The sequence below is a fragment of the Octopus bimaculoides genome, chromosome 1 (assembly GCF_046866305.1).
Source record: "Octopus bimaculoides isolate indiv1 chromosome 1, ASM4686630v1, whole genome shotgun sequence".
Lineage (NCBI taxonomy): Eukaryota > Metazoa > Mollusca > Cephalopoda > Octopoda > Octopodidae > Octopus > Octopus bimaculoides.
The window spans coordinates 17,051,597-17,064,359 of record NC_142928.1 but is presented as its reverse complement, the minus strand read 5'-3'; the positions used below and the strand labels follow the sequence as shown (position 1 = coordinate 17,064,359).

General features: G+C 34.0%; 1 protein-coding gene across 3 annotated transcripts in view; it reads left to right on the top strand.

Moving 5' to 3' along the window:
- Nucleotides 1-1,186: 1,186 nt before the first annotated feature.
- LOC106876580 (glutamate receptor 4) overlaps nucleotides 1,187-12,763 on the top strand; it is a 735,993-nt gene continuing 724,416 nt past the window's right edge. For 2 of the 3 annotated variants that reach the window (XM_014925186.3, XM_089348773.1), the window contains exon 1: nucleotides 1,510-3,549. In XM_014925186.3, coding sequence (XP_014780672.1) covers nucleotides 3,438-3,549 — 112 coding nt within the window. In that variant the 5' untranslated portion in view covers nucleotides 1,510-3,437. Of the gene's footprint in view, nucleotides 3,550-12,763 lie in introns of all 3 variants that reach the window. The other variant, XM_089348776.1, reaches the window with a different exon arrangement.

Genomic DNA, 12,763 nt, shown 5'->3' with positions numbered 1-12,763 from the left:
TATATACATATATACATACACACACACATACATACACACACCCACACCAACACACACACACACACATATATATATATATATATATATATATATATATATATATATAAAGAAACAGAGCCAAAGAGAGTTAAGAAGTGGGCGAGAAGTTAAAGGGGAGAGCAATATTGTACGCCGAAATATTATCCCCCCCCTCTCCCACAGGACTGGTGTGAAAGGTCTAAAAATGCCAATTAGCATCGTGTTGATCAGTGAAAATCTTTCCTTCTTACGACCTGAAAAGTGCCGCCAAGACTAACAATTACCATCTTCTTCCGTTGCAGTGTACTTTCGTGTAATGTAGATCTTTTCACTCTTTTCTTTAATTCTACTCTCATTATCAGAACACATCGTTGCTTATCCTTCACATTTTTCTCTCTCTCTCTTCTCATCTAACCTTGATCATCTCACTTTATATTTCTCATTTTCTTATATTATTATTTTGTTCTCTATTCTGTATGATACACAATTCATATGCAAAAAGAAAAATTTCATTTTTCTTAATACTTTTACTTTTAAGACACTTTTCATCTCCCAGCTCTCTAACCTTCCCACACATGCAAAAAATTACACTTTCAACTGTTCTGTACTTGAAACGCACAAACACACATTGACTCCCAAACAAACACACTGTTTCCCTTTTCGTTAATATATATCCTATACAACTAATCATATATTTACACAAACAATTATTGTCACCCTCTCTCTTACTTATGTAATTTTTTTCTTCCAAGTTTCACTTTCATTTTCAAATCGCACGCCTTCTAAGCACACATGTACGCAATACATACACATATATTGATAAACACACAGATATATCCATAGGCATATACAGAGAAAATCACCTGCTAATCCTACTATAACCTGCTTACACCCACACGTGAGGGCACACACAAATACACATGCTATCAATATTTTCTTAACATCTTTTATTCCAATTGTTATTGTTTTAATTCATTACAAACGTAATTTGAAAAATTCTTTGGAATTTAATTTCATAATTTTATTACACATATGTTTTCTCTTCTTTTTATTGACTTATTTTCAAAAATACATTGCTAAAATTTATTTTCCTTTTCTTTCATTCTTCCTTGCTTAATAATATTTAAGTCTGTCTTTTTGTCTTTCTGTCTTTTAGTCTATCTGATTCTTTTTTTTTTTTTTTTTTGCGTACACAAATATAAACACACACACGTATGCACGCAGATATATGCACACGCTGACATACATACGGAGACGGCTAAAGACACCCAGATACTGACACACAGACAAAGACGCACACACACACACATGCACACGCACGTAAACACAAACACACACAGACACACACAGTCGCGCACAAACAACACACACACATCACACAATCTTACGTATTCTGCTAGTGTTGGTTTCGGAGTCTAGCGGAATTTCCATCGACAGAATTCTAGTTCCTGCATTTCTCCTATAGGGAGAGTGAACATTGTAGTTTGTAATAGAAGCAGAGGAACAGAAGACCACAGTCAACAGATTGAGAAACTGGGAGAGAGAGAGAGTGAGAGTGAGAGAGAGAGAAGGAAAAAGAGAGAGAGAGAAAGAGCAGGAAGAAAGCAGAGCTCAGAAGAACAAGGGATTTCAAGACAGTGAAAAATAGAGCGCTTGGCACGAACGAGAACAGAGCGTGAGAGGGAGAGGAACAGGAAACGAGAGAGAAAGAAAGAAAGAAAGAAAGAGAGAAAGAAAGAAAGAAAGAAAGAAAGAAGGAAAAGTAGTGTAGATGGAAAATGTGTGAGTGAAGGAGTATATTGAAAGAGAGAGAGAAAAAAAAACACACAGAGAAAGAAAGAGAGAGAAAAAGAACGAAAAACAAAGGAAAAATTGCGGGTTTTTTCATTGAAAGAAGGAAAAGATTCCAGCTGAAGTGGCGATGTGGTGAGGAGGGGGAAGAGAGCGGAGGAGAAGGAGGAGGAGGTGGAGGAGGAGGAAGAAGGAGGGGAGGAGGCGGAGAGGGGAGAGAATATAAGAGGAGGAGAAGGAAGAGGAGGAGATTAAGGAACAGGTCGAACAAGTAAATCGGTGATTCTGAAGGCATAGAGCTGCAGAGAAAGAAAGGAAGAAAGGGAGAGAGAAGGAAAGTGAAGCAGCATGTGAAGAAAAAAAAGAAAAGAAAGAAAAAAAGAAGAAGAAGAGGAAAACGAAGAAGAAAAGCGAAGTAGAAGAAGAAAGAAGAGTAAGGAGACGAAGAAGAAGGTGAGAGGGATGAAAAAAAAGAGGAAGACAGTTGAACGGCGAATTCTGTACATAAACAGCCGCATGTTATCTTAGGAAAGAGAGAGAAACGCATACGCACGCACATACACACACAGACACACACGCACACACATACACACACGCACACGAACACACAGACATGCACTTATGTGTATGCACACACATAGAAGCAAATAATAACATTAAAACACACACACACACATACACACACACACACACAGAACATAGAGACCTACACTAATAATTTCATGTATTACACATACACACGCACACACACTGATGCCCAATCACTTACACGCTAGCGAACACCACACATGCGCGCACACTTGTGTCATACACATACACTCAAACTCACACACACATACACACACACACACATACATAGCCATACACGCACTCATATATTAACCTAGCTAACATCTTCCAAACAGTCGCACGTTCATATATAATATATATATACATACATATATATATATATACAGATACATACATACATACATATATATATATATATATATATATATATATATATATATATATATATATATATATATATATATATATGCATATATATATGAATGTATGTATATATTAAATATGTACACACAGTGAAACGTACATGCACGCTATTTCATCGACAATATCAGCACCATTACCACCACCACCACCACCACCACCGCCGCCCCCATCATCATTACAACCATCCACTTTACCATCATCACCATCATCATCATCTCCACAACCACAACCACAGCCACCAACAGCATCAGCATCCTCATCATCAGCATCACCGTCATCATCATCATCACCATCGTCACCAACTCCACACCTACAACCACAGCCATCAACAGCATCGTCATCATCATCATCGTCGTATTTATCATCATCATCATCAACATCAACATCACCACCACCACCACCACCACCATCAACCTCATCTCTATCATCAGCATCAACATCATCATTAACCGCAGCAACAACATCACTAAGAAAGCACCAACAGCAGCAGCGGTAGAGGCCAGGCTAGATTAGTTCCAGCTTAGAACGGTACTCGCATGTGTTGCAGCGGCGCTGGCACGAAAAACTGCTGCAGTTCTTGTTGTTGTTGTTGCTGCTGCTGCTGCTGCTGTTGTTGTTGTTATTGTTAGTAAAAGATGGCTTGGCAGACAATCTGTCCTCTTTATGTGGACATCTTCTTACTGGTGGCAGTGGCTAACATCACTGGATTATGGGCCACAACGGCGGCCTCACGGAACATCAAGATAGGTAAGTAACAAAACATATATATACATATATATATCTTCCGTCTTAATGTTGTTGTTATTGCTATTATTGACGTATGGTTTACTCTCACAGCTATGACATGACTGTATAAATCTATATATCTAATATACATTGTATATATATATATCGTATACACAGTGAACAGCTTCGCTTTTACACACGCAAACACACACGTATACGTAGGAGAATGTTTTTATACTAAACATAATATATATATAAATACGTGTGTGAGAGTGTTTCTGTTCCAGTGTATACTTCCGTTTATGGATTTGTCTGTGTATGTTTCACGTACTACTTCAGCAACGTCCATCATACACGTTGAATGCCTCGCTTTACATAATGGCATGTGTAGCAGAGGAATACTATGCTGTCATTCTACTACATTTATCTATCTATCTATGAATTTCTCTCTCATTCTCTCATTCTCACATTCTCTCATTCTCTGTTTAAATCGTTACTTCTCTCAGTCTGTCTCTCTTACACGCACACACATTCTCTGTGTCTCTCTTTGTCTTTCTGTCTCTCTGTTTTTCTTTTATTCCATGTGTCTGTCGCTCTAATCGTGCCTCTATACTCGTCTCTCTGTTTATTATTCATTCACACACAGACACACACACACCTGCACACACGTGTGTGTGTGTGTGTGTGTTTGAACCTATGATAAAAGATAGATGTGTGCGTGTGCGCGTCTCTCTCTCTTTATATCATCAACACACATATACATAACTATATCTGTGATTATGCATTACGCACATATATATATATATATATATATATGTGTGTGTGTGTCTACATGTATAGACACATACACACACTCATATATATATATATATATATATATATATATATATATATATGAATGTATGAATATGTATATATACGTGTTGATTGTGGGTGTTTGTCACTGTACTTTTGTAATTGTGATACTGTCATCTTTTGTATACGAGTAGAGAGAGGAGCTATAAAGCGAGAGTGGGGAGATGTCCATTTTGTCTTTAATTGCTTTGCCTATAATACAGCTTCTATATATATATATATATATCTATACTATTTGAATGCCAGTATATATTTCAAATGCTTTTACAAGCATCTATATAATATTTATTGCCCTATATATATATATATATGCGTATATTAGTTCACGTGCAAATGTATATAATATGGTTGTCATGAATGTATATATTAGCCAATGGTGTCTCATAATACAACAATAAATGGGTTTGTGAATGTGTAATATCTATGAATCTTTAGAATGTTTGCGTGAACGCTACAGCTGGCCAACATGACGGTGTGACAGAGAAGAATCTCTCTGTTCTCTGGTTCGTATTCTGAAGCAGACAATACACCATATTCTTTGCCATAAATATTCTTTGCCAGTAATAGAGCCTAGTCTACCTCGCTGTAAATAAGTATTAAAGAATAATATAGTGTATAACAGTTAACTAGTGTCTAAATCTTACTACTGTATCGCTAGCTTGCAGTGTTGAGTTCAAATTGTATCGAGGGCCGGGACCCCGTTGCCTTCACAATAATGTTTTCTGAAGGCTTGTCATATGGCCCACTGTAAATATATTGTTACTTGACCTATTGGACACGAGCTGTGTGAAACCACGTGGGCTGCAAGACGATAGTGGAAATGATAACTATGGTATGGTTGCTGATCACTATGGTCAATACATACATCCATACGCACTTGCATGCATACATATACACACGTATATATGAATGAACATATATGTTCATACATACACGCATATATGTAAACACATGTTTATGCATATAGGTATACATATACATGAAAACACAGACAGACACACACATACATATATTTATATATCTCGGTTCTCTTTCGGTTACGACGTCGAGGGTTCCAGTTGATCCGATCAACGGAACAGCCTGCTCGTGAAATTAACGTGAAAGAGGCTGAGCACTCCACAGACACGTGTACCATTAACGTAGTTCTTGGGGAGATTCAGCGTGACACAGAGTGTGACAAGGGTGGCCCTTTGAAATACAGGTACAACAGAAACAGGAAGAAAGAGTGAGACAAAGTTGTGGTGAAAGAGTACAACAGGGTTCGCCACCACCACCTGCCGGAACCATCGTGGAGCTTTTACGACCGCGAATCCGCTACCCTAATCACTGGGCCATTGCGCCTCCACATTATATATATATATATATATATATATATATATATATATATATATATATATATGTGTGTGTGTGTGTGTGTGTGTGTGTGTTTGTGTGTGTATAGATATATGTGTTTATGTGTGTGTTTGCATGCATGTGTGTATATACGATGGTGTGTATGTTTTTGTATATATTTTTGTGACTGTATGTATGTTCAGAGTTACAAACACGAAGACAAGGCATTTGGATTCACATGTGCTTAACATCTGATAATAAAACGTATCTAAATTTCCCTCCTTTAACCTTCAAATAAGATCTGCATCGTTGCCTTGACTATGAATAATCTACATGTTGTCATTGTCATTTAGCTCTAGGTCAGAGGTCCTAAATAAGGATCAGATTGAATGGCGTTCTGTTTTTTTATCGATGCTTCTATTTTTCATTCGTAGATTGAAATATGAATGGGATTTGGCTGCTATATCTAGCAAGCTGAGTGACTAACAAGATGTCTCCTGATATTTCGTTGGAACTACAAATGAGAGGTGTAAACCATATGAAATAACATGTATCTATATATGTGTGTATATTACATATATATATATATACAAGTGTGCATGTGTCTGCGTATATATATATATATATATATATATATATATATATATATATATATATATATATATATATATATATATATATATATATATATACACACATGCACACACATGCATATACACAGGTGGTAAGGTGGTAAATATCTGCTTTTATCAAATGTAATACATATTTAATACCTAAAGTAGAAGTCTCTGGAAGCATTACATAGTTTCACTTTAGTGACTGTTTCAAACTGAAAAATGATTTAAATATTTGATTAAATGGCATGTTAAACTCAGAGTAACTCTTCGAGAAGCTTCACATTTTAATAAAATATATCAACCTACTCCATTACATACTAAATAGAATTTTACGTGGTTTATTAATATACACCCACGCTATATATATATATATTGATGTTTATGTGAGTGTATATATGAATATATATATATGTGTACATATATATATATATATATATATATATATATATATATATATATATATATATATATATATATATATATATATATATATATATATATATATATATATATGTATATATATATATATATGTGCATGTATGTATTATGTATGTATGTATGTGAGCGAGGAGTATTCAATCAAATATTCATATTGTGTGATTTCAAATCGTTGTACTCAGAGTTTTGATTTCTAGCTATATCTACCACCACAAACATTGTAACCGAAAGGCAGAAACTATAAAACCTAAGTCTTTAGTTATATACAAACATATATTCATATGTACACAGACATCCCCTATACATATAAATACATGAATTTATTTCTGTGTCTATACATACATACATACATACATACATACATGCATATATATATGTATGTATATATATATATATATATATATATATATATATATATATATATATATATATATATATATATATATATATATATATACATATGTTTATATATATATACAAAATGGCTGATATTTAGCAAGGTGAGACACACATAAGAAGGAAGGAAACAAAGGACCACTGATGAGGTCACAGAAGTGTGACGAAAGAACTCTGGCCGAAATAAGATTAAGATTAATGTAATATAAAGCTGAAGCAAATTAACACCAAATATACAGTGCGTGTGTTTTTATTGGCTAAACTGGCAACATGACCATCCCCAAGTACAACAACATATATATATATATATATATATATATATATATATATATATATATACACACATATATATATATGTATGTGTGTATAGATATATATATGTGTGTATATAATTTTATGTGTATAAATATATATATATATATATATATATATATATATATATATATATATATATATATATATATATATATACACACGTACACATATACACATATATGTATAACCCATGGAGTTGGTTACTGAGGCTTACGTGTGTCTTCTTTATGGTTTTCAGTATCATACATTTTACTGATATTAATCAACAGGAGAAATTGAGGAAATAACATTACTCTATTAATGCATCGACCTAGTCAATGCTTAACCACCTGTCACTTTGTCATCCTAACTTACATCGTGACTCCATCTACCCCTATGTGTTCTCAAAAATCTTTTTCAAATTTCATCCTAATATAAAAAGCACCGGCTCCAACTTATAAGCGAAGCGGTTCGATTTAAATTTAGGGAAAATACTTCCTAAATGACCATATATGTATTGCTGTATGCATGTATCTGTAAAACTGTCTAGTTATGCTTGTGTCTATTAATATGTTTCTTTTCATCTATCTATCTATCTATCTATCTATCTATCTATCTATCTATCTATCTATCTATCTATCTATCTACTCCTATTTAGTTATTTATTAATATGTGTAGTGTGTGTGTGTGTTTGTGTTTGTGTGGTTGTCTTCTGCATGAATGTATGAATAGCGTTCGTTTTACCTTTTTAAGTGACAGATGTAGTTGAATGTATAATTGACCTTGTGTAAACACTATTGTACACATTGTTACAACACGTGATATATAACAAGATACCTGCATAGGAATATTGTTTAGATCCACATACACATGAACGAATCTCTCTCTTTCTCTTTCTCCCTATCTTTCTCTGTCTGTCTGTCTGTCTCTCTCTCTCTCTCTTTCTCCCTATATATTCATATATATATATATATATATATATATATATATATATATATATATTTATACGCAAAAGATATATATATGTACATAAATTTATGTATTTATATATGTAAGTGCGTATGCATGTGTTTATTATGTACGTTTCTTTGTCTATAGACATACTGATATAGATACACACACACATATATATATATATATATATATATATATATATATATATATATATATATATATATATATATATATATATATACATACATAACATGCATACATTATATATACATATATACATATGCATATATAAATATATACATACACACTTATACATACAGACATATATATATATATATATATATATATATATATATATATTATATATACATATGAATGTATGTAAGTATATATACTTTGATTCTAAATGATGACAAGTTATCTTCTTATAAGGTGTATTTTATGCAAAATATCTGTCACCTCGTCACACAACTTTTTACTGTATAATGATATCCTAAAATAAATACTTCATCTTATATAAACATCATATAGTCAACTTGGATGTTTCTATGTCTATGTATAGATATTCACTTCGTTGATATTAAGGATTCACTCCGTTGCTAATTTTTATTTTCCGTTTCCGCTCTACACAGCAAAGAATGATGGAAATGACAAAACTCAGAGTAGCGGTTCAGAAAAGTGGCGTGAAGCCTCTGTTTCAAATAAATGGAGAAAAAGAAAGATGAATTTCATGAGTTTTATATACAGATGCTGTATCTTTTCCTTTCGCTTGTTAGATTATTAAATTATTAAATCCATTTTTGGATGTGTGTGTATGTATGTATGTATGTATGCATGTATGTATGTACATATGTGTGAATCTTTCTCTCTCTCTCTCTCTCTCTCTCTCTCTCTCTCTCTCTATCTCTCTCTGTATATACACACTCACACACACATGAATAAGCACGCATGCATATATTTCTTTTCTGTATGATTGTGTGTACTTGTGCTGGAGTATGTGTGTGTATGTGCATGTATGTATTTGTGCGCATCTATGATATTTAGAGCCGGGTCAATGAGGATCGAAGTAGGTTATTATTAAAAGGGTTCAACCCATTACCATCTTTTCTTAATTTCCCTCATTCCTTCCAGAAAGGATCTACCTTAATTGCATTATACAATGGGTCCTTCCATTTATTTCCAGGCAGTAGCATGCTATTTCTCGTTACTGTAAACATGCGATTTCCATTCAGGAAAATTTCAGCTGTTTTAATATCAGCTCACTTAAATTATAAGTTTGCATACACAGTTTCAAATAGAATTGCTAAAAGAGACCTTTGAATGATAATATATATGTAGCTGTACAAAACTGGGAACACGACACAAATGACTGTCACAGGGGCTGGAGAGAAAATACCAATCTGGTTCTGTTGATGATATTATACTGGTTCTGCTGAAGGACTCTTTTATTCAAAATGAGGGTTATTTAACCAACAAATTGTTCTATTATAGTGTGAAGCTAACAACTGAAAGCTTTCGCTCCTATATAAAGATAATTACTGTATATTTGAGAGAACTTGGAAGCTTCAAAACTCAGCAACGAATGGAGAAGGAGAATGCATTGCACAGCAATTTGCAAGAAATGGCGCCGAAATTTGGCACCGAAGTGCTGTAAAAATGTACACTGTAAAATCCTGCACACTGTAAAATCCTGACCATTTCGTTCTCTTTATAAAAAATATATTCTGCAATGGATTGTGTCTGAAAGAGGTACCCAAGTTCAATGTTCTGAGTAAATATAAAAAAATAGGAATGAAAAGGACGGCGAGTTTTTCTCATTAACGTAAGGCAGTTTCTCTAGAAGATAACTGAGATAATTAGTTTACATTGTAACAACGAGTTGACAATAACATCAGACTAAAACCATTTTATTCAGGAAATGAAATGTGCAATATCATTGAGATATTTGTTTCATTTGAGACAGAGCTTACCGGTTGGGAGAAGTAAAAAAAAAAAGAGATAGATATATATAGAGAGAGAGAGAGGGAGAGAGAGAGAGAGAGAGAGAGAGAGAGAGAGAGAGTGTGTGCGTGTGTGTATGTGAGAGGAGAGAGAAAGACGTAGAGAAGAAGAGAGAAAAGATGGTTAAATACACATGTACATAAATATATTCATGCACATATGTATATGAAAATAAAAAAAGAAAATATACATATATACATATATGAATGCATATTTACATATGTACATATATAGACAAATAAAGTATATCTTTATATGCATATACGGTAATTCTCTCTGTCATTCTACAAGTATCTATCTATCTATCTATCTATCTATCTATCTATCTATCTATCTATCTATCTATCTATCTACCTATCTATCCATCAGTCTATCTCTCTCTTCCCATTTCTGTACACCCCCATACGCACATTTCTGTGATTGCTTTATATTCTACAGAATTTAGTCATTGGACTGCTGACATGCCGGTACACTGCCTCCCTAGTTATAGTCATAGTCAGTCTACTACATATTTTATCGATGTGTATTTGTCGAACCACTAATATTGAATCGATACAACGCAAATCATGACACCGGTTTTTAGACTGTAACCATGAGCACAAACATGAGCAAACACACACTCTTACACATTTGCAAACACACACATACACACACGCGCACGCGCGCACACACTCACACATAAACACACACCTATCACCCGCTACGATCCCCAGATATAAGGTATAATAATTATTCATCTAAATTAGTGGTCCACAACAGGGGTCTTTATGGCCCTCAGGGGTCCATATAAGATTTTGCTCTTTTATTTTTTTATACGTTTCAGCCCAAAGGCTATGGTCATACTGGAGCACCGCTAGCTGTGCTGTTAAAATTTATGCGATAAATTTGTTATATTACTACAATACAACAAAATATGTCTTTATAAGAAAATTCCTAAAAGTGTTGAATTTCAAACATAGAAGAATATTTTTATAAACGGCTATTGCTGTTCCGTAAAGTAAAATAGGAATCAAAAGCGGTCCACAGGTAAAAAAAATGAGTGAAAACCACCAATCAAGATCTACATATTTTCTGTTCAAATATATATATTGCCAAAACTAACATGCACACGCCCCAAAACACACGCACATACACACGCATGTACATATGCAAATTCCTTCACACGCAAACATACACACAGATGCACGCACAAACGCACATACACACGCTCACACACACACACTCATGCATAATTGAACACAGATGCACACATGTGACTACAAATGCGTCACCTATTTTAACAGAAAAAACAGTCAAATACAAATACGCTATATGCAAATCCCAAATCTCCAAACAAAACTAGCCACCATTTTCTGGAACCTCACTGTCACTATCTTCGAGCGTCCTGGCCCCATGAAGGTAACAATGGTTACTATGAAGTATTGAACTATCTCAAACTCTCTATAATATTTCACAGATATATTAGGCAGGTGCTTTCCGGTAGGCACGACCAATTCTTTCCCTATATATATATGCACACTTTTTTTATTAAAGCTTCAAAATTATCAGATCCCCATCGTCGGACAGTTTTGATATATATATTTATGTATATACTCTTTACTCTTTTACATGTTTCAGTCATTTGACTGCGGCCATGCTAGACCACCGCCTTTTAGTCGAGCAAATAGACCCCAGGACTTATTCTTTGTAAGCCTAGTACTTATTCTATCTGTCTCATATATATATATATATATATATATATATATATATATATATATATATATATATACACATATAATTCTTTAGTTTAAGTCTTGGCTCTGATTTTAGTAGAAAATCTATATACATAGACATAAAAAATAAAATAACAATATGGCACTGCTATCACAAATGTAAAACACAATAGTGACTTGCTAATCTGTAACATACATGTCAGTATATTAAGGTTGCAAAACGTAACAGTGTGCCCTTGTTAGCAATTTAGAAATTAATGTTTATGCACTAACCAATTGCCAGGAATATACATGCATATGCATATGGACACAGACAGACAGACACACACACACACACACACACACACACACACACACACACACACACCACACACACACACACACACACACACACACACACACACACACACACACACACACACACACACTCAAACTAAATTTTATCAAACAAAAGTTAACACTAACTTCGAAGTTTCGGTTTGCTGGCCTACGTCAGTCTAGCTGACAAGACTTCGAAGTCACTGTCAACTTTATCCTTGTGAAAGATTAAGTAACAAGTATCCTGCTTTTAGCGTTGAGTAATCTAACTGGCATATATAGACTCTAATCTTTTACTTGTTTCGGTCAATATGACTG